The 24,500-nt window shown below is 41.5% G+C and overlaps 1 protein-coding gene across 1 annotated transcript; it reads left to right on the forward strand.

The window, feature by feature from the left end:
- The first annotated feature begins 563 nt into the window (after nucleotides 1-563).
- Nucleotides 564-24,128, forward strand: LOC134666617 (uncharacterized). Its single transcript, XM_063523836.1, is given in 15 exon segments — nucleotides 564-869; nucleotides 3,229-3,408; nucleotides 5,705-5,865; nucleotides 6,368-6,510; nucleotides 6,939-7,197; nucleotides 8,197-8,381; nucleotides 9,198-9,446; nucleotides 14,169-14,369; nucleotides 15,308-15,449; nucleotides 16,332-16,514; nucleotides 16,939-17,093; nucleotides 17,320-17,453; nucleotides 17,545-17,681; nucleotides 18,430-18,584; nucleotides 20,628-24,128. Coding segments are annotated over 14 exon segments (4,986 nt in total). The 5' UTR covers nucleotides 564-869; nucleotides 3,229-3,241; the 3' UTR covers nucleotides 23,343-24,128.
- Nucleotides 24,129-24,500: the final 372 nt, after the last annotated feature.

Genomic DNA, 24,500 nt, shown 5'->3' on the forward strand with positions numbered 1-24,500 from the left:
TGAAAAGTCGATTTTAATCATGTTATATATCGATAAACGCTACACAGCGGAACGAAATAGCGATTAATTGAAGCTTCAATATCTTCGTTAAACATAAACATAATTGAAATGCTAATGGATAATGAATATATTATAATATAATAATATAATTCAATTATTGCGGAACACCTATTTTAGGAGGTATTTATGTATTTTAATTAAATATCTGAACTTTCCCTTGGTTCCCTGCTGGGGCGTGACTATAAAATTGTGATCTGACAACCACAATAAAGAATAAAAGCGTTTTTGGTCATTTTAGGTATCGTTAAGCCTTTGAAGTTAAATTAAAATTGCAAGAAATGTCGATAGTTTATCGATATGACTTTATCGACATGGCTACAGCAACGTGGGCCGCATTGTTAATCGTACACTAAACAAAAGTGGCAACAGTGACAGCTCGCTGAGACTACGTCTTTATATATTATAAGTCTATGATGACAAAAAGAGAAGACATGCGCTACCTCTACACCTCTATCCAATCGAAACGAGAAACTCACACATTCCCACTTCCAATTCTATTCTCAGTCAGCTAGTCAAACACGCACACTACGAAACGAATCAAGCTCGGGTATTGTCATTCACATCTGTTTTCATAAATTGTTGTTATAGTTTGTGTATAAACGTAATTTATTCTCAATTTATTTATTGATGAGTGTTAGAATTAATTTAAAACGGTTGTTTGAGTGATTGTGTTATCAAGTAATGTTTGTTTGGGTCCTTATTTATTTTTTTTACTTGTGACGTCATTGTTTTCAACTGCCAGTATAAACGACGCAATAACTTAAAATTTCGAAAATGGACTTAAAATGAGGATTGTTTTCGTAAACAAGGTGAGTTTTGGATAAGACGTAGAAAGATTTGCGTAAGGTGTTGTCGGGTAGGGTGTATTTGTTGTTGTAGGGTCATAGAAGGGTGGTGCAATTGCATTGATTTCCTTTGTCCTCGGACGGTATCAGTGCTATATAACTGTAGTAGTTATATTTGTAACTGGCAGCTGATCGAAGCAACAGAGTTTATCCCTTGCTTTTAAATTAAATATTCATAAACTGTTTGAGTGACATTGTTTTGTTTTTATTAATTATGTAATCCACAAAGAATGATTCACGCAAGGTGAACATTGTTTTCGTGTTCAATTGTTTTTTGTTCTATAGTTACTTTTGCGCATTTTTGTTCGGTAAAAAATGCATCAGAATTAACGGTCATAACATATTTTATACTGCAGTTTTTTTGATGACTCTAAAGCAAATGTCATTGAGGTAACTTTATTATTATACTATTTTTTTTGCTTATCTTATTCATAGCTGAGTCTTGTCTGTCAGCTTTGTGCCCTTCAAACTCAGAAGGTAACTACAACACAGTAATCTCTCTTATCTAGTAGGTAGGTATAATATAGTCAACAAGATCTTTAAACTTTTTTTATTTTGTTTATTTTGTTATATATCTATATAATCAGAATTAATTGACCATATTTTTGAATAGGGGTTTGTATTTGCATGTTGCAAATACAAACCTTCCTTCCTTTCATGTTGTGGTTTATCAAATATGAGTGTGAATTTATCTAAACTGGAGGGAAAAATTACCAATATTAAGTACCCTTCAAGCATAATGTTTCTTAAATCTTCATCTTCCAGGGATAAATAAAATAAATATTTGGGGATTATCATTAATCATACACAGATCAACTAGCTACAAACTGTGTAAAACTTGTAATATGTGTACTAGGCAACAATATTCATACTTTTATTTAAAGAGTCTGTTTGGAAAGAGAAGTCATGGAATGTATTAGGCCCCATACTTTGAGACGACTCTTCTCTTTCCGCATGTATTCCTATATGTGGCGGTCACACACTCGACGAGTGGTATGGGAAGTTGTGAGGGAAGTATGCAGGGCAGTATGGCGGCCGATGACAAGTAGCGTGGCCACACTATGTCTCTGCCTACTTCCCTAGCTATACTTCGTTTTTTTAGCATTAGAAATTAGGTAAACAATCTTGATGTGTCTTTTAATTGAAAAACACATTTTAAAAATAAGTTACGGCAAATATGTAACAATTATGAATCTAATACGATCATTTATATTCTTCTGCTTTCATAAGTAATAGTTTTATATTTTTATAAAGCGTTTTTCAATTAAAAGACATGTCAAGATCGCTTACCTTCTTGCAAGTTCTTTCTAATGCTAAAAAAAACGAACTATACTTTCCATGCCTATCATCATCAAGTATGTGACTGAGGTAATAGAACTTGGTTATAAAAGGAAATACAAAGCTGTCTATGTAACTTACAATTCATAATAGTGAACAATTTGGATAAATCATACTGAATCTTTAATCATGTAGCATGTAGCAGAAGGTTTGATCATGCCTCTGCCTCATTACCATGATTCTGTAAGGCGATATACAGGTATGTGTGACCTACCTTCACATTGGGGCCTGTTTGTAGATGTAGTGTGTGCCTGTTTACACATTGATTAGTTTATTCATACATTTGTAACTTGCGTTTAGTGGTCCACAAACACACTTATCTGTATTGACCTTTTCTCAAAAACAAGTGACTTTAAAAATTGAAATTTTCCACTAAAGAATTTAAGATGCAATGGCAATGCAATTTAACGTGAGATACTGCTAATTGGCTTAGCAGGGTAATATAAGGGTCTGGCAGTGGGGAGACACTCCTGACTTCGGTCGAAGGAGTTCGCTCCGAGCAATTATTAGGGTTGGCACCACTTGACTTCCTTGTGCGTGCACGACCACAGATAAGATAATCACTTGAATTTTTACAACCCTAAGTAGCCGAAAGGGATAGTGCCATTTATTAGAAGGGGATAGCATGATTCGACCCTGAATCGCTGTCAAACTTCGGGTTTGTAGGAAGTGTCCTTTCTGTAATGGAGTACTATTATTTCTTCTGTGGATCTGGCAAGAAAGAGGGTACTCTACCCTCGTACCGCCCAGTGTACATTAGGATGTACACTCATTTTCGATGGAATATCAACCTTAATTAAAACCAAAGTTAAAATGTCTTGTATAATTTTCGAACAAATGAAATTAAACCTAATTGAAAATACAACAAGATTCTAACTTCCTCTGCTATAATTTTGTATGGTGGTGGCACGAGGCTATTGAAAAGAGTCAATCTAAATTTTGTTCCCTAGTGATTTTGAATTTAACAACTAGTCCATGTTCGCAGGTCAGGCCACGCAATGTCGGCGGAGTCCCCGCGGCACGCGCGGGCGGGTGGGCCGCTCACCGTGCCCGCTCAGCCGCCCAGCGACCGCGGCCTCATCGACGCGGTGTCAGGCTTCATCAACGACGTCACGCTTTCCTCCTCCTCCACCGCGGACCCTAAAGACGTCATACAATGGGCTCGGTAAGTTGACATGGTCATTTACATTATAATTACTATTGTCATTAAGTCATTATGTGACTCTTGTCGGTGTAGCTCTCTCCATTCGGCTCTATCCAGGGCGCCTCCTTGATTTCCTTATACGACATTACAGCTACCTTTTATTTGTGTTCGGCCTTCCGAGCTTCCTCTCTTGCCTGCAATCTTTCCTTCTATTATGTTATTTATAAAAGCATCATGTCGTATAAGGTGACCAATCATTTTCCCTCTCCTACTCTCTATTGTCCTCAACAGTTACCCTTTTCTCTCCTATGTTTTGGTGAGATCCTAATATTTCAGCCATTTCCGGCATAGTTCCACATGCCTTTTAAAGAAGTAAGTAACTAACAGCAGAATAGTAGCCACCGTGCGAAACAAGCGAATCAGAAATAATAGATTGCTATGGTATGTGGCTAAAGAAGAGACACATTCCATATAGATTTTGTTACACCGCCTGTTGATATCTCTATTGCACTCGCATTATTATATTGCTGTCAAGCTCGCACAGTGACGTTGACCACCGGCATCATGAGCGGGACAGCAATATAACTATGCGAGTGCAATAGAGATGTCAACAGGTGGGTCAATGTACGAAAATCTATATGGAACGCGACTCTTCTTTAGACCACAAATTTGCAGCATGTTACTCCGTGAAAATGGCATGGAATGTGCAATTGTCGAAATATCGGGAACTCGCCAAAACAACTATGAATGGCAAATACTCGTTTTTCTATAGTATCGTTAGTATTTATTCGGTATGTGGATCCTTTTGAATGAGTTGAAAATGACCACGTAATATTTAATCATAACAATTATCCTGTTTTATTTTCCAGTTGGTCTCAAACCCTTAGTTCTAGGTATTCATACAAGTGAAGTTTAACGTTATGTGATTTCCATTACAAAACTTTTAAATACCTTTGGGCTATTTTTATTTGAATTCGTTGAGAAATTAAAGTTGGGGAAAAGGGCTTCTATTTTCTCATTCACCTTCGCCGCTGTTGGCACGGTTCTAACGACAATACCTTGCTATACCTATAGCAAGTTGGGTTACGTAATAATGGCAGTAACATTTAATTTTCGATGGACCTTTCTAATGGTCCTACACTGCCAGTTATATAACGTTATATAATAACACTGTATGACAGGACAACACAGTAAAAACCAAATATATGACATATACTAAAGGAAAAATGACCAAGCCGTCCGGGCCTCCAGCCGGATCGGAGCCGGTCTTCAGATTATGCGGCTATCGTGTTGACCACTAGACCACGCTCCCCAACTGACTGGCTTACAAAGAAACAGACCACCCTATATAATATATAACGTTATGTAACAACCCTTTAGTGTGGGAGAATTATAATAATCACATATAAGTAATTAGTAATTACATTAATTGTACTAATGTCTAGGTCTAAAGGAAAATTACGACCACAACATATCAATGTTATGACTTATGATTATCTCTTCGTCATGGTATTTCGCATATCAGATGTTTACATTATGAGTCATTATACATCTGCTATTGCTATACTATATACTACGATTTAATTTTTTTTATTGTTAAGCTTTTCGCAATAATTACGCATTTGTTTGAACCAATAAAACACGCTGTTTCTTTGTTCTACATAAACAAAAAAAAAGCTGAATCTCAGTATTTATCAAATGAACCTACCTATATGTATATTGAAAAGTAATGTTGGCCTATATTAATTTTAGGTTTCCTAATGGAATCCTGTGTTGAAGTTATTTGCTTACGTATATTATATTTTATCCTATGATGTCGTTTTAACGGTAATATTATATCATATAAACATAATTATGCATAGGTAGGTCTTATCAATAACTAAGATTGACAGATAATGCGTATACATCAAGGCCTTTGAACGCCACGCCTATCGTGTGAGGCGGATCATCGTGAACCTTCTCATAATGCACGAAGGTTGATATCGGGCTGCAACCGCGAGCGTCAGTTTCTTTGGCGGCCAAAAGGTTAAAATGTCGATTTAACTTGTCCTCTCTAGGCAGGGATGCGAAACTCCTTCCTTCGGGCAAACACGACTCCGTTAGGCTCGGCATTGCTCCGAGCAATTTCTAGGGTTGACACAACTTGACATTTGCGTGGACGACCACAGATAAGATAATGACTTGAATTTTGACAGCCCTAAATAGCCTAAGTATTAGAAAAGGACAACATGATTCGACCCTGAACCGCTGTCCAACTTCGGTTTTGTAGGAAGTTTCCTTTCTGTACGGTAGTACTATTATTTATTTTGTGCTCTAGGTTCGAGACAGCAGACATAAACGAGCCGGCGCCGGAAGGCGACTGCGACGCCGATATCTCCCCCCTGCTGTTGATCCTGGGCTACGGCTCCGGAGTCCAGGTCTGGTTGATCCCCCCGAGCGGGGAAGCGCAGGAGGTTCTGTCATGGCGTCAAGGCACAGGTATAGTATATTAAGTAGAAAAATACTCTTAGTTCTTTTTATTAGGGTTCCGTACCTCAAAAGGACAAAACAGAACCCTTATAGGATCACTCGTGCGTCTGTCTGTCTGTCCTTCTGTCACAGGCTATTTTCTCAGAAACTACTGGACCAATTAAGTTGAAATTTGGTAAACATATGTAAATTAGTGACCCAAGGATGAACATCTTTTTTTGTAATTTTAAAATACATAGGTTTGAAGTTATTTGAGAAAATAGCCAAAAAATTACCATCCCCCACTTTATCTCCAAAACTACTGGGTCTAAAATTTTGAAAAAAATACACATAATAGTTCTTTACCTATAGATGACAGGAAAACCTATTACAAACGTGCAGTCAAGCGTGAGTGGGACTTATGTACGGAACCCTAGAAACGCGAGTCCGACTCGCACTTGGCCGGTTTTTATCTTTTTTCTCATGTTGTCTATTATACTATCAACATGTCAAATTTCCCGTCATCCCGCAGTGAGGGTGCTCCGTATACTGCCAACCCCGCAGCACGGCGACTGTTTCACGTCGAAAAGGCCCCTCATAGCCCTGTGTGACTCCGCGAGTCCCGGACCCACGTTCTGCTCTCTCAGCTTTATATCCATAAGAGGAGGAGAGCAGGTAAGGACTTAGTTAATTCAACAAAATTATCGTCGGTAACTAATGTTCGTTTATTTTAGCATTAGAAAGAAGGTAAACAATCTTGATGTGTCTTTTAATTGAAAAATATGCTTTAAAAATAAGTCACGGCAAATATGTAACAATTATGAATCTAATACGATCATTTATATTCTTCTGCTTTCATAAGTAATATTTACTGATTAAAAAAAAGCGTTTACCAATTAAAAGACATGTCATCATCGCTTACCTTCTTTCTAATGCTAAAAAAAAACAAACTATAGAACAGCATCAATTGTTTTGTGTAATATCGTTGACACAAGTTGCTCAATGTCTTGCTTAATTATCCTATCTACCGGTCTAAAACAGTTCTACATAGTTATTTAAACACACAAGTGTGACCACACGCTAAAACAGACTCTATTCCACAGGTGAAGAGTATAAAATTCAAGAATCCAATCCTCGACGTACTGGCCAACAAGCGGTCGGTGGTCGTGGCCTTTTCTGAGAGATTCGCCGTGTTCGACGCGGGCACGTTAGAGGACAGGATGGCCATAACGACTTGCTATCCGTGCCCGTGCCCCTTGGGGGGTAGCCAGCCCATCAACCCCTTGGCGCTGGGAGACCGCTGGTTGGCGTACGCTGATAAGAAACTTCACCCTTCGAAGAGAAGCAGTGGCGGGTGTGAAGGTAAAAAACCGGATAAGTGCGAGTCGGACTCGCGCACAAAGGGTTCCGTGCCATTACGGAAAACGACAAAAAATATCACGTTTGTTGTATGGGAGCCCCACTTAAATATTTATATTATTTTGTTTTTAGTATTTGTTGTTATAGCGGCAACAGAAATACATCATCTGTGAAAATTTCAACTGTCTAGCTATCACGGTTCTCGAGTAGAATAGAATATTAGAGTACACTAACCCCAAAAGAAAACAACGAAAGTTTTAGTTACACATTTATGTACTAAAACGATTTAGCATACAATGACCATAGAACCTATTATACATTACCATATGTATAACACTCGGCTAGCGAAGGACATAACCGCCTATGATAGTATCATTAACATATATTGTTTCTGCACTAGCGCTAATTATAGCCACACACACGTTAAGCGTGACCAAACAATTGCACATTCGACTTCAAATATATGTTTACACTTTTCGCCTTATTACAAAGGAGTAAGGTGCAAAAGTGTAAACATATTTTTGACGTCGACTGCACATTTATGCGCGCCCATGCATTCAAATGTACGATTATCTATGCCGTTTGCCTATTTTGTGTGCAATTGATTGCTTAGCAAGGTCAATATATAGATAAAGTGATAAGTAGTTGCCTAATATCATTGACGTAAATGCACAGAATAAGAGAGACAGAAATAGTTATTTACGATACAAGTGCGGAAAAGAGGAAATTAAATATGGCTAATAATACATATGGCCCTTTAAACTTTTGACATACGCACTAAGTGCGTAAAATAGCACTTTTCGTGCGTATGTCAAAAGTTTCAAGGGTCATATGTACTGTAAAACGTTGTACGATACACGTGCGAATAGGTAATTCGAATTTACCTTCAATTTCGAATAACTACGAGTAGGTAACGTTTCCGCAATTGTATCGTAAATAACTATTCTTTCTTATGTCGCTTGCGAAGAGTCAAAATTCATTTACTTTGCATTTTTATACTAGGCGAAGGTGTAACGAGCTATACAGCCACTGTCCTGCACGCAGCGAAGTCTCTCAGCAAGGGCCTACGAGGCCTTGGAGAAAGTGTGGCCCACAGTTTAGCAGGCGGGCGAAGCACCTCGCAGTCGCCGTCGCCGCCCAATAGCGACGCGCAGCAGGCGGGCGTCGTCACCATCCTAGATATAGAGGTGAGTGTGACTAAAAAGAATAGGTAGTATAGAGGGGTCCTGTCATTGTAAATTTTGTAGTCACAGTAAACTTACTGCCATCTATCGACACACGACTAAAACTCAAAATGAAAACGTATAAAATTATCCAAAAAATGTATATATATGGATAAATGATTTTATTATTTTTGTATCATTTTGATCCATGTTTTTTCCTTAGAATTTATTCATCTTATACGAAGTTACATAATTATGTCTTTGGTGTGACTAAGGGCCAGTTGCACCAACCACATTTAACAGACTGATTAACGCCAAACAGCAGGGAAGTATGAAATTTCCCATACAAATAAATTTAGAGAATGCTTTTTAACAGTCACAGACGGTATGGTGCAACCGACCCTGAGAATAGTTTAAAGAAAGTGTGGCCCAAAGTTTGGCAGGAGGGCGTAAAGATCGGACAGCGGTGCCGTCATATAGCGGCCGTCTCCATACTAAATAATACGGCTAAATATGGATGTCGTAATATTTTTTATGGAGATGGCCGCTATATGACGGCACCGCTATTCTAGGAAACTAAAGCATAAGGCATTGTCAATCCGTCCTGCATGGCACAAATATAGATATAGTGTGGATTTTTATCTAAACCAGGGGTCACCAATCTTTATTAGTCCGCCGCGCTCTTGCAAGTTCTCGATAATCGAAATCTCGACGCCCTAACCTCTAGCTAGGCTATTCGACATAGATCGGTAGAGAGGAGGATTGCCTCACGGCGCCCCCTTTCACTGTCTACGGCGCACAGTTTGGGAACCCCTGCTCTAAACAATAACTTTCCTCCAGAGCAATGAATACGACGACGGGCAAGACAACGAAGACCCGTACGACCCCATCGTGGCCCACTTCCTAGCCCACTCCGAGGCCATCATCGCGTTGAAGTTCGACGCCAGCGGTATGCTGCTGGTGACCGCGGACCGCCGCGGGCACGACTTCCACGTATTCCGCATTAACCCACACCCCTGCGGCCCGAGTCTCGCCTCCGTGCACCATCTGTATATACTGCACAGGGGGGACACTACGGCTAAAGTGCAGGTAAGTTTAAACCCGAGGGTTACGGAACACACGCTCGACCCTGACACCCACCGTCATACATTTATTTTATAACTAATGTATGGCGGTCGTTGTCAGACCGTTCGTATTGTGGCCGAGGAATTGATGTCTAATGATTCCCCTTTGATGGCTTCGATCTTGGAATCCGCGGTTTATATTTTTGAGCTTATGTGACGAAACGAACTGACCAATGTTATATTTGGACATGGAATGGGAGTGTAGGTTTATTTTCGGAACGACGGTTGGAGGATGGGGGCTAGGCGAAAAAAAGTGTAAGAATTTTCCGTTACGGCCGTACTTCATTTAAACGTTTAGTTGTTCTACCTGCCTGTAAGTAGCATTTCTGAACTGATTTGTGAAGTATGAGCAGTTTCCATAATTATTATTATGTCGATGAAGAATTGAAGAGTTTTTGATTGTATTTGTTAATCAATAATGTACTAAGTTTATCAATAATAATAGGCATACTTCGTTCCAACCGGGTGTTCCACGACACTCACGCATTTATTTATTTATTTACTTATTCTTCTGTCTGTTTGTCACTTTTTGGTCTGTGTAACTAAAATGTTTATTTTATTATTAGTCCTTGCCCGGCTGTTAATCTGAACCCGTCAGTATTCTTATTCAGTTACTAACTTCCAATCTCAATTTCTGTCCTTAGGGGATAAAAAATGCCATCCAAATCTATTTAGTGCTTGAAGTGATTGAGTAGTAAACATACACGAGAGCTACACGAGCTTATTCCACCGTCCCCATTCTACCATCGGACTTTTAGACGCACGGCCGGTTTCCATCCTTACATGGTAGATATTCCACCAATTCGCACGAAGCGCTTTGCTTCTACTTTCCTTATGCGCACTGCCAAGGAATGGAATTCCCTGCCGGCGTCTATATTTCCGTGTTCTTATAACCCGTCAACCTTCAAATCAAGAGTGAACAGGCACCTTCTGGGCGAGCTCGCTCCATCGTAGGTCACGTCTACGCCTCGGCTAGTCTGTGGCCATGAGTAAGCCCATTCGTAATAAAAAAAAAAATACAAACCAATATCACTTACGGGGCTAATTGTAGGTTGTTGTGATGTCTTCGCTGTCGACGAGGTTAACGATTGCGATAATTAGCATATAATACAGTTAAATGACACCTTATTCCGGTTCTAACTGGATATATCTGGAAAGGAATGGAATGAAATGAAAAATGGAATGAATCTCAATCATTATTCTAGTGTGGATATACCGCGGAATTCCAGGCATGAATGTTTTTCTTATCTTATTACATGTTTTAATTTTCTATAGTAGGGTTGGTTCTGTCAGAGATATATATAACTCCGTATAAGATAAATAAAGTCTAAGAAAAAAACGTGCCTCGGATGTCAAGCAAAAGTCACTGTCGAATAGATGGCGCCATATACCTTTGGTCTATTGTCGTTTAGATGGCGTTGGCGACACCGTTTGATATTTAACAATTTTAACACGTATCAGTGAAAGAACATGGGTCATTGTGGAACAATAAAAATTAATAATCATATATCTGTCAGTATATGTGGGTAGATTGAAATGTAGGGTAGGTGGATCGGCATGCAAGAAAAATAATAAATCAGTCTATAATCAGCTCAGGTGGTTTCATTGTACGTTTCCCAATACTTTACATGGCGCAGCCGGAAAAAAGACTTATTTATCATTGTAAAATAATAAAAAAGTGTGAAACTCTGTGCGGACAGTAATGTGTGTCGTTATTAATAAATAGGTACTTATCGTGAGAGTGAGAATTGTTTATCGCCACTATGGAGTCAGTGCTGCTGCATCCGCCATTACCGTTCAAATTCGAGAACAATTTAGTGAACGTTACATCGGGAAATTTATGCAAAGAATGGGAGAAATGGAAAAAGGCCTTTCTAATTTATTACGAAGCTTGTGAAATAGCGAAAAAACCACAGAAGGTCCAGATTAACATTTTGCTGCATGTAATAGGTGATAAGTGCCGCGAGGTATATGACCAGTTTACCGAAGAATCAAAAACAGTAGATGAGTTGTTAAAGAAGTTTGACGGATTTTTCGAACCCAAAAAGAACCTCGCCGTAGAAAGGCATAAATTCTTCACACGGAACCAGCAGGAGTTTGAATCGATTGAACAGTATGTCTTTGAATTAAATGTGATGGCAGCAAAGTGTGACTTTAAAGATCTGTGCAGTGACCTTGTGAGGGATCGGTTAATATGTGGTATTCAGGAAACAACCTTGCGGGAACGACTTCTACGAGAAAGTGACTTGACGCTGCAAAAAGCTATAGAAATATGTAGGCTAGCCGAAATATCCCGTGCTCAAGCTGGTCATATTAAGCAGGAGAATGTGGAACATCATGTGCATGAAATTAAAAATAAGCAAACAATCGCGACAGAATGTCAAGGTCAACCGAGTTGTTGTTATAGACAAGAACGTGAGGAGACAGAGGATAAGGCGGTAAATGCGGTCAGCGCTAACGGGCGCGGGCGCCGCCGTGGATCGTGGCGAGGCGGGCGCCCCGGACAGGCACATCACGCAGCTCCCGGGCACGACAACCAGCCAACGGCGCGCGGCAGGTGGCAGCGGTCGTCACAACCCAAGAGGACTGGCGGCCATAGCTGTTCAAGATGTGGGTCTACACATAGAAGATTTCAGTGTCCGGCATATGGTCAGCTGTGTGACAGGTGCCATGGACGCAATCACTACTCGAGAATGTGTCGCGTGTACGAAATAAGAGGGGAATCCACCGATGAGGTAAATAATAAACATAATTATGATGATGAATGGTCTGTCACTTTATCCATTAATAATAAGAATATAACGTTTGAACTGGACACGGGAGCTGAGGTAAATGTTTTGCCAGAGAGGTACTTAAAATTATTAGGAATAGATAGGCAGTCCCTTAGTACAACCGGGGTAAAAATATATGGTTATTCACGAGACTTGATACCAATTGCGGGTAAATGTAATCTAAAAGTGATGCATAAAACTAATCCTTACATTTTGGAGTTTATTATAGCAGATGTTCCGTCGAGTCCAATAATTGGTAGATTTTCTTGTAGAGAAATGTGCTTAGTACGAAGGGTCCATGAGCTGTCTGTAGGTAGGTCAAATAATGCCAAGTCTGTATTAGATGAGTACTCCGACGTTTTTGAAGGTATGGGTTGTCTACCGGGAGAATACAAAATACAATTACAAGACCATGCCCAACCGGTAATTCATGCCCCTAGGAAATTACCAATTGTGTTAGTAGAACATGTTAAAAATAAATTAAGAGAAATGCAGGATCAAGGCATCATCGCAAAAGTTGAAGGACCCACCGACTGGGTAAATAGCATGACTGTTGTCAAAAAACCCAACGGAGACCTGCGAATATGCCTTGACCCGAAGGATTTAAATAAAGTAATTAAACGAGAGCATTTTAAATTGCCTACTCTAGATGAAATCACTTCAAGTCTAGCGGGGGCAAAGTACTTTAGCACTCTTGATGCTAAGCAGGGTTTTTGGCAAGTTAAGTTAAACCAAGCTAGTAGTGACCTTTGCACCTTCAATTCCCCCTTTGGTAGGTACAAATTCCTACGCATGCCGTATGGAATTTCCTCCGCGTCTGAAATCTTCCATAGAAAATTATATGAACATTTTGACGACATAGAAGGAGTAAAATTATTCATAGATGATCTATTGATTTATGCCGATCCACAAAATGATAAACATAAAATTCTAGTGATGTACTTTACTTATAATTAAATTAGAAAGCAGTCTGATTAATTAAAATTTGAATGTGATAAAAATGTATTAATAATAAAATAATAATAATAATATTTAAGTAGCGAATGTTAGAATGAATTAAAATGTAGATGGATACCTACACTTGTATGTGTAAGTTTATATCTCATCTTGTAAAATATATATGTATATATATATATTAATATACAGGTTATAATATACATCTATGTACCTATATATATAATCAATTTAATTAAGGAATCATTTAACTAAAGGAAAGAGAATGTATGAATAACGAAAATAGAAATAAAACACCTATGTAATTTCCATGTCCTAAAGTAACGTCAAGCATGTCCTAGGTAATAAATAAATTGTTATTTTTTTGTTTTCTTTCAAAGGGGAGTTGTCAGTATATGTGGGTAGATTGAAATGTAGGGTAGGTGGATCGGCATTCAAGAAAAATAATAAATCAGTCTATAATCAGCTCAGGTGGTTTCATTGTACGTTTCCCAATACTTTACAATATCCGTAAACATATTTTAATTCATTTATACATTTTCAATTTTATTTTAAGTTTTAATCGTGTGTCGATAGATGGCAGTAAATGTACCGTGACTACAAAATTTACTTTGACAGGACCCCTCTATACTATCTATTCTTTTTGGTTCTGTCTTTGGGCCGGTTCAATCTGCTCCTGCAGACATGCCCATTAGTCTTAACCTCCTAAGGCCCACCTATAGTACTTATTCAGTTCGATGAAATTTAAATCATACTCAATTGGAATAGAGTCGCATTTGTTTTGTTTCGTTCAATTTTCAAACAAACCCAAAATCAACTCTATTCCCTGCACTATAGTTTCAAATTTCAGTGGCATATTAATTTTTAATTTGTATGTCTGGGCCTTAGGAGGATATGGCTGGTATATATGACCACTGGACCCTTTATTATACAGGCCTATACTATAACTCAATGTTTTTCAGGACATCGCGATATCGCCAGACTCGCGCTGGACGGCAATCACAACGCTCCGCGGCACCACGCATGTGTTCGCGATCAGCCCGTACGGCGGCGCGTGCGGAGTGCGCACACACACACAGCCGCGCGTCGTCAACCGTCTGTCGCGCTTCCAGCGCTCCGCCGGCCTGCCCATACACGCAACGCCGCCGCGCTCCGGTAGCCCCGTGAGTACATACCATTGTAATATATACTTACACTTGGAAACCCTGACCAATGGTTGTGCTTGCGGTTGTAATTTTTATTTTAGTCAATAGCGAAAGGTGTTGTGAGTCAAGTGCAATTTGCTCATGGTCTTCCTGCAGGCGCTCTAGTGATTTTGTACGTACTTTCATCACCTGGCAGCTGGCACTACTTTTCCCCCAAATAAAACGAAATACACGAAATCGAGCGATCGAATTTCAAAAATCGCCCCCCTGGCATTGTTATATTTGAATTAAATACATAATTACAATAGCTATTATATCACATCAAACTCAGAGCTCTATAAATTCCACACCTTCAATTGATTTTACGACCCTTTTGTTGCCCATCCACTCCCGCATCCACCGCTAAACAGCTGCTAGGGGGCTATTCATAAATTACGTCATTTCAAATTAGGGGGGGGGGGGGTCTGGACATCGGATGATGGTAGCATGACGTAGGAGGAAACGGAGGTCATTCGAAGCATGATTTTTGGATGATTTGGTTAAGGGGGGGGGGGGGGGGGGAGTCAAAAATCGTCAAAAAAAACGATGACGAAATTTATAGACAGCCCTCAGGCGCCCGGATTAATTAATAATGATAGTATGGCACACTAACTAGAGGGATTTCGTTGCTCTATTAATTTCATACGTATTGCCGTGGCTAGCTCTCCGGCGTGTCCAGGAAAATATCTCCGAATATGGTAGCGTTGTTAGATTACTAATGGTCTATCGCACCAAACCGTCGTGTCTGGGCTATGTATAACGTTCGTTAAATTTTTGTATGGTAAATTTCATAGCTCCCTGCTGATTGTCTTTGATCCGCCTGTCAATTGTGATTGGTGCAACTGGCCTTTAACTTGTAGTGTAATGTTTTATTTCCACTCCGAACTGTCATTGATTATGAACTTCTTCATTCGCAGGTGAGCGAATGCCTCGGGCAGGGCGCCTGGTTCCCCAACCCGCGCTTGCCGCCGTACCCGCTGCCGTGCCTGTGCGCGCCGCTCGCGCAGCTGCGCCCCACCGCCAACCTGCCCACGCGCACCATCACCCGCACCAGCTCAGGTCACTTGATAACTATATGTATTGTATATGTTTTCACCACACCAACTGGCAAAGGCCTTGATTGTTTAAAAACCGATAGCAAAGTGGCATTTTGTTCACATGTGAGGCAAAGTAATGAAATGCAAATTTTGAGTTGTTTTCTTTTTTTTTAAATAAATAAAATATAATAAAAAGTCATTTATTGTCGCAACAAAGCTTACAGCAACAATCTAACAAAGAGAAAACAAAAAAGGTTACAGGTTACATAATAAGGTTAAAGTCCACTACGGGTTGTTGACTTTATATAAAATATAGAATATATGTAATATATGTAATTAACGAGATATACAAGGAGAAGGTAATTTTAACGTGACGTCGTGTCGTGTGTGCGTTCATATACACTCCATAGTCGCTAATCGTTCCGACACGTCGCAAAAAAAAAAGAGAACTTGATTTGACTTGACAGTCAACCACCCTATATAAGGGCAATAAGCATTAATTACAGCACAAAGCAGAATAGCGATAAGTATACATACCTACCTTTTCTTATGTTTGCTGGTTGAATTGACTTTTAAATGATGATTTTGAATCATGATTTGGTTTGTTTTTGTCTGATATATTTCGTTCGGGTTGGTGGTGAAAAATTTTTTGTTTCACTCGGGGGCAATTTTTTTTAACCCTCGTGCTTTGAAACCCTCGCAAAGCTTAAAATTCCAATTTTGAAATCTTTCGCTTACTCGGGTATCAATATTAGCACGAGCGGTTAAACAACAACTTTGTCACCGGTTGCCATTGTTCACGGTCGCGTGGTAGGTACTCTTTAAACCAAAATTCTAATTTTGGTCAGCTAATCATTGTGGACATCAAACGAGTTAGCATATTTTCATACTGTTCCTCTTTCAGGCCGGCAACGCTTGTCGTCGCTGTCGGAGGACTGCAACAGCGCGCCGCTGCCAGCTCGCGCGCGCTTCGGGCTGTCGGTGTGCAGTGCGGCAACGCCGCGCGCGCCGGCCATGCCCGCGCTGTATCTCGTCACGCACACCGGCGGCCTGCTGCACTTAGTGCTCCACGCCCGCCCTGCTAGGAGTAAGGATATTTCTGCTTACGTCTTAGTAGAATGTCAAAGAAATTATAACACTATAAATATATTGCTGTACCTACTGTTTCTCTCGCCCTGGGCAAAACAAGATTTTGCAAACATAACAGTAGCTTTCATGCGTTCTCCATAGACCGTGGTCTATAGGTGCGGGCGGCAGGCGTACACCCGCCCGCACCTTCCCCACCACCCTTAGGGCCAGTTGCACCAACTACATTTGACAGACTGATCAACGTCAGCCGGCGCGCCCCGACGCTTTACTATGATATTTCCATAAATAAAAAAATTTTGCGAGTCTTTAACGATACGAACAGTTTGGTGCAACCGACCCTTAGTCGTCCCACCCCGTCGCCCCCGTACCGCGCAGGCGAGGACTCATTTAAGCGGTCGGTCTATAAGTAAACTTGTTTGCAGGTATCCCGAAAGAAAAAGTGTGTGACGAGTCTCCGATCGAGGTGGAGGTGGAGCATGTCGCGCAGTGGGCGCTGGCGCGGCCACCACCGCCGGCACCCGACCTGCTGGCGCCGCTGCCGCCCACCAGCCCGCTGCTGCAGCCGATAGGCAACAAGGTCAGTGCGAGGGTCTCAGCTAGAGCACGTGGTACTTGGGTCGCATGTAAATTACACACTGTTCTTATTAACGGCGAACAGTTTTGCTAAAAGTTTTTCCGTTGGTCCGTTGCGACGTAATATTGTTTACAGCAAGGAAAGTTTGTCACTTCTGAACCTGAATCTAATCAAGTGACGTCATCGTACAAAACCCTTTCCAAAATCTGATGGTATGTTTTTTTTATAGTTGAGCTGTGCGGACATATGCATGAGCGAAGAGGAGCGCTGGCTGTCGCAAGTGGAGATAGTGACCCATGCCGGGCCCCACAGGAGATTGTGGATGGGGCCTCAGTTCATCTTCAAAACTTATAACACCACTGGGTAAGTTGTTCCGCAGATAAAGCAAAAAGCATATTCTAGTTTCTGGAGCCACGGTTTTTTTACCATTTGCTAAAAGTGTCTGTATTTCCAGGTCGAACTCATCTCTCTCCGAAGCGGAGGCGGTGGAGGTGGACACGAGCGCAGCGGGAAGCGTGGCGCGCTCCAACCCCGTCAACATGCCGGGTGTGCGGCCCGTGGTGCCCGTCATGGTCGACTCCGGCTCCGCCAGTGAGTTGTACACCTTACTGTCCAGAGATAAGGTTTAGATTAGCACTGTAGCAGGAGGTACTGATGTAGTCCATCGCATTTACTCAGAAATTTTCGTATTTGTCATGCTACTTCCTCAGTAAACTTAATTATTCTTTTTTTGCGAAAATTCAACCTGTCGTAGCATTTTTGAGTGGCTCATTTGTTTTTATTTGTAATGATGGGATCCAGGACAGTAGTAAAACACAGGATTGCCGAGTAAATACTGTAATTTATTGATTAAAACCTAGTATATATAAACTTGGGAATTTAGGTCATACGTGTTTAGGTGGGGAGGCTTACACGTGGGAGGTATCTAGTTCAGGTGTCCAGTAGCTTGATCTAAATTCCATTCCTTATATAGAGGAGAGTCATCTTACATGACTCTTCGTATATGGACTACATTCCTAACTTAATATGGAGGAGAGTCATATTACATGCCTCTCCTTATATGTACCGACTACAATAATAGATTATGTTACTTATACCTACATTCCAATTAGTCTACTTTGGTGTCCCACTGCCGGGCCTCTCCACGTTTTTTCCACTCGACCCTGTCTTCGGCAACAAAACTAAATATACAACACAACTATACCAACAAAAGTAGTCGAGTAAAATTTTTGGAAATTTTTAAATACCTACTTGAAAACATGTCCTCTCTTCATAGGCCAACTGGTCGCCGCAGCAATTAAAATACATACCAAAAACTTAATGATAACAATTGATGCAGGTTCCCTCGAGCACTCCCCGTCGGACAGTTTCCGGCGCAAGTCGCTGCTGGCCGACAGCGGCCGCGCGTCCGTGTGCGACGTACAGCTGCGAGAGGACCTCGCCGAGGCAATGAAGGAGGACCACGGTACGTACCCTCCCTGAGACTACCTTGTTGTACGTCGGACAGTGTCCGGCGCAAGTCGTTGTTGGCTGACAGCGGCCGCGCGTCCGTGTGCGACGTGCAGCTGTGAGAGGACCTCGCCGAGGCCATGAAGGAGGACCACGGTACGTACCCTCCCTGACACTACCTTGATGTACGTCGGACAGTGTCCGGCGCCAGTCGCTGCTGGTCAACAGCGGCCGCGCGTCCGTGTGCGACGTGCAGCTGCGAGAGGACCTCGCCGAGGCCATGAAGGAGGACCACGGTACCTACCCTCCCTGACACTACCTTGATGTACGTCGGACGGTGTCCGGCGCCAGTCGCTGCTGGTCGACAGCGGCCGCGCGTCCGTATGCGACGTGCAGCTGCGAGAGGACCTCGCCGAGGCAATGAAGGAGGATCACGGTATGTACCCTCCCTGACACTACCTTGTTGCACGTCGGACAGTGTCCGGCTCCAGTCATTGGCCAAAAGCGGCCGCGCATCCGTGTGCGACGTGCCTCGTGCGACTGTGAGAGGACCTCGCTGAGGCAATGAAGGGAGGACCACTGGACCACGGTATGTAACCTTCCAGTCGCTGCTGAACCATACCGAAACTATGACTAAGAAGATGACTGAACTAAGAGGATGACCGTAAGTACCCTTCACTAACCCATGAAAACGTTAAATATGTCTTTAGTTGGTCAAACTCCAGTTTGAGCTTGAAAGAAACACGAGTCGTTTCTAGGTAAGCTGCAGAGACAAGTGACCCCCCTGCATTGAAATTTGTTTGCAGCGGGTCAACTAACTCTGCAACTTTTTAAATATTCTAAATTAGTGTTTTCATTTTTGATGCGTTGTTTTTACATTTAACTAGTGTAGTAAAAGCCTTTATTGTACAAATGACACGGTGCACAACAACAGTCGATACCCAGCCAACAAGTTGTATTGTAAATATATTCAGTATTGTAAGAGTCGAGTGTCTTTTATTCATAACTCATAAAGGTTGAAGGAGTTAAGTTCTTCAAATTCAGATTCGTAAGATTGGACTCTTCACCAATGACATTATCATGCATGCCACTAAAGTAATTAGGTACAGTCAAGTGTAGTCTTTTCTGCACAACCCCCTACGAAAAATTGCTGGTACCGGCGGTACGATAATACTAGGCGTAGAATTGAAACTGATTGATTTTTTTAATTGCATGTAAGTACTTTCAAATGACTTTGAATTCGCAATGGTTATATATTTTTATCGTCATTGAATTGTCAAGTTAATTCACTTAAAAAGCCTGTCTTAAACATATTTTAAGGATGTGCTTATTTTATTAATATTTACTATATTTTTGACTTGCGCTAAACATGTTTTGATGCTATATGAGTTAAAATCACAATCTGCTTGCAACGGAACTATCGTCTAAGTGATAAGTGCTAAGAGTGGAGGAGAGAAGAAAGCATTGCGTCAACGCATGAACTGTACAGCCAAAGGCATCCATTTTATCCCTTGTTGGCTTCACGATTGTGAAAGATATCCCATCGGCCACGATTTATCTGTTCAACGAATAAAATCTCTCTTTTCTTGTATGGTCACCATCAAAGAGAAATATCGAACTTCTTTCATTACTAAAGTTATCATAAGTTGTGGAAATTACGTCACATACGTCTAAAATGTTGGTTTGTCAAATTGCAGTGCGCCATGGGAGTCAACTTAGTAAATTCCGCCTTAAGCAATTACTATCATTTGTTCAAATTTGATTGGATTGGAACATTTTCTTTGATGGTGACCGATGAAACTTTCTTACCTTTACATGTGTGCTGTCAACCCTGTTCCCTTGTTATTACTTTCATACGTTACTATCCATCGACTAATTCCACAAAATCGGGCAAGCGTGATAAAACTAAAACGTACACCTGACTAAACTACCACTGACTTATTTAATTCGCTTCCCCGCCTCTTGCAGGTTTTTGACCCCGAACAGATAAGTCGACGATAGTTTTCCGGCCCTGATGCTTTTTTCTAAATCTCCTCCTCGCGTGGAATAACGTGGTTGCCTTTGGTTCGTATAGGGTGGCCGCGGGAGGAGGCGCGGACGGCGCGGCGCTGGGGCGCGGGGGCGGGCGTGCGGCGCGCCGTGGACCCGCTCGGCACCGTGGTGCCGCGCGCCGAGCCCGAGCCCGGCCCCGAGCCCGCCGACCCCGACCTGTACACGCAGGCCAACGCCGACGAGGGCCGCTTCCGGCCCGTCGTGCGCGCGCCCGCCGCGCTCGGCCTGCCCCAGCACGTCATCGCGCGCCCGCTGCCGCGCGACACCACCATCCCCGTGCAGACCGTCGCGCCCGCCGGGCACCTCACCCCCCCGGACGAGCCCGTGCCGCTCAACACCGACGTGGTCATCCCCGCCGCGCTCTCTGCCGCGCCGGCCCGTGCCCGCCCCGTGCCCGTGCCCGGGCAGGACTCCGGGTTCGTGCCCGTCGAGCGCGCCGAGCGACGGACCGTTCCCCCCGTAGATGTGGTCGATGTTAGACCCGACGTAGATAAAGATCGTAAAGATCTCGAGCGAGAGAGTGATGTATGGAAGCGTGAGGACCCCCGTGTGAGCTCGGCCCCGGCCGAGCGCGAGAGCAATAAGGAATCACTGCCAAAATCGAATCGGGCCTCGGATGATATTCAACCGATCGCCCGAGCTAGAGTTAAGAAATCTCCCACCCCAAAGTCAGTTAGTGATAGAGATAGTGAAGTTAAATTTAAGGAAAAACCTAGAGATATTAAGGAACGGGAGAAGAATACCGAAGGTGCTAGTAGGGATGATTGCGAGCTCAAGGAGTCGAGAGTTCCGAAGAAGATAGAGGGCAAGCCCGATGTTGTTGTTGTTGATGATGGAAAAGTAGATAAGCGAACCGTGTCGGTTGTTAAAGAGGAAGCGCCAGTCACGAATACCGTTTCGGTTAACGTGGAGGACACTCGTCCAAAATCCAAGCATCTGGATAAAACTGAGAAATCAAAAGTAACTGAAGATAATCGCGATAAATCCAAAAAAGGCGACAAGAATGAGACTTTGACTAAAGACACTCATGATAAATCTAAAAAAGTTGACAAAGCAGATATTATTGTAAAAGGCGCAACAGAAGAAACCTGTGACAAGACTAAAAAGAATAATCAAATTGACCCTATAAAGCCACCTATGGATGAAGGCCGTGAGAAGACCAAAAAAATTGAAAATGTAAAACCAGTTACAGAAGAAGTTTCTGAAAAGTTGATAAAAGTTGAACATACGGATATTGCAAAAGCAGAAGAACAAGCTTGGGATTTGCTTTTCAACGAATCAGAAAGGCCTGCAATTTTGAACGTAACGCAACAAACAATTGCTACTGACAAATTCGATGATAAACCTAAATCCAAGAAAACTCGTAAAGGTAAAAAAGGGCAAGAAGATCTGCAAGCTAAAGAAGATGAAGATAGTTTTATAGAGATTCATGCGATTGATGAAGCTAAAACACCTTCTTGTGGCGAGCTGGTATCCATTTCCACGCCATTCGAAGACATCGATTCGACTACTTATTTGGAAAAATTAAAGAAACCTCGTTCATCCAGGAGTGTCACTTCTGAAAAAGATGACGAATCAGAGGTTAAGGCAGTTGAATGCTTCCCTGACGATGGCTACGAACTTACTTCACTTAAACTGAAGAGCAGGAAGAATTCTTCCGTATCATCTTTCATGGAGGGTTGGCCTGAACCGAGTCCTGTCAAATCGACCCCATTGCCAATAGAAAAAACACCATCAAGTCACCTGAACGTGAAACATGATGTTTTAAGTACTAGTGAAATCTCATCCACTTCGCCTAAAGACGTCCCTAAAACGAAGAAGAGCAAATCATTGTCTCCATATTCCGATGCCAGTAGAAAACATGGTGACAGATCATTCGAAGCCGAGAAAAAAGATGTTTACGTTATCGATTCTACGAATGACGAATTTCCTGAAATTAAAATTACAAGAGGCAGCAAGACCCGGAAGTCGCCTCAGCCGATGGAAAGAAAAAGCGTGGAAAAAGAGATTCTTCAAGAGAAACCAATAAAATCCTGGAGTTCCATAGCTGCTACGAGAAACGATAAAAGAGATGAACCTACTATGGCCTTGAAAAAATATGAAAGACGTGACTCTTGGGAAGAACCTCATGTAGGTGCTAGTTTAGATTATCCGAAGTCTTTCAAAGACGATCGCGTGTCCTTGCAGGATAAACTTATTGAACTCTGCAAGAGAACTGACATTATGGTTGCAGAATGTGACGCTCCAAATGAGCTTAACTTTGTTGAAGAACACCATACAGATCTGCACGATCTGCCACCGTTAGAACCCTTAGATTTCGGCTTAGACGACTACAAACTTGAAGTCATGAGAGACAGTCTGTTGGAAGTGAACGATACAAAAATTAATAGTCCGATATGCAAAATAAACATTGACGATATACTATCGTCTATTAAAGAAACCACAAGTAAAGTAATAGAATCGAGTACCTTCAATTTAGTTGATTTGGAGAAGGTGCCAGCCAGGAAGGAAAAAGGTTTTAGTGTTATCGAGAGTCATAAGATTAGGACTCAAGAGGTGAAAATAGATGATGAAAGCAAAGAAGGGGAGAGTTCGACGATGGAAAAGTCGTCGGACGACGACAATGTGTCGCCCCTGGCGTCCACCGACAGCGACAAGGAAGACAAACGGACCGCCGGTGCTGCTAGTGTGCTTCTCCCTTCCGCAAAGCAATCATCCAAATGTAAGAAATCGCGCAGAAAGAAGAAGTAACTCTAAAGTATGTGTTCAAAATCATTATAGCTTCATATTTATATTATAGTGTCGCAATGTCACTTCGTGAATATCAATATTTGATGCTAATTACATAAATACAATTAATAGGTTATGAACGGTCAAAAAACATCATAATTATTTTTAACCACTATGATTTTCAAACTTACTTTTAACATAAAATTTTCAAAAAAATTCTCTACTTATGCCACAATAATTAAAAAAGAAAAAATAAAAATACATAAAAATCATTGAAAATGACAAAAATATTGTTAACGGTTTCTTTATGAAGATAGTTAAATATAACAGCGAGCGATCTTCCGTTTTGTTCATGTTTTTTGATAAAAATGCTTAATCTGAACGTATCGTCTGAACAATTTTGTCAGAAACTATCTTCATAAAAAAATATAGTTAAGCATTACAACAGTGCTGCTACAGTACTTATTTTTTAGATTATATAATTACTTTATACATAGCGTTGTAGTGTTTGTAGTAAACTTCAATGACGGACACTACGTTAGATACTATTTTGCTTTCATTACCAACGCATGCGAATGTAATGTAACCTTCTTGGCTCTGCCATAGTTGAGTATCTGTTCGGCCAGTACGACAAGAAAGTACCTCATTATTTACCATTTAAAAAACCTTAATCATATTTTTTGCGGTATCTAATAGAATCTCGAATGTGTGCTTTTTTCAGCTATTTCGATAATATACATTATTGTATTTATTACCATATACCTCAACATACGTTGATTAACAATTCGCACTGGCCCGCTAACGCTGCGTTTTACGTTAGTGAACAACTCGCGAACGAGACGCGGGGCGGCGCGGCGCGGCGGGCCCAAGGCATTCGCGTTCGCAACGAGATCGCCCACGTAGAATACTTCTATAGGTATCAAAGGATAGATTCACCCCGCGCCGCATCGCTTCGCTTCGCGTTCGCGTATTGTTCGCTAACGTAGTACGCGTTGCTTTTAGCCCGCGAATCTGTGCACGGTGACCACTCTCACAGTCGCGACTTGCTTGTGACCAAGTCACTCGGTATGAAATACCTTTCTCTTATACACGGCTGTCTTTATGTACAAATACTTTAACTATCCAGCAAGTATTAAACTAGAGGTTTTGTTTTTATATTAAGTTTTATGTTGAATCATG

This window comes from Cydia fagiglandana, chromosome 8 (genome assembly GCF_963556715.1).
Source record: "Cydia fagiglandana chromosome 8, ilCydFagi1.1, whole genome shotgun sequence".
Classification (NCBI taxonomy): Eukaryota; Metazoa; Arthropoda; class Insecta; order Lepidoptera; family Tortricidae; genus Cydia; species Cydia fagiglandana.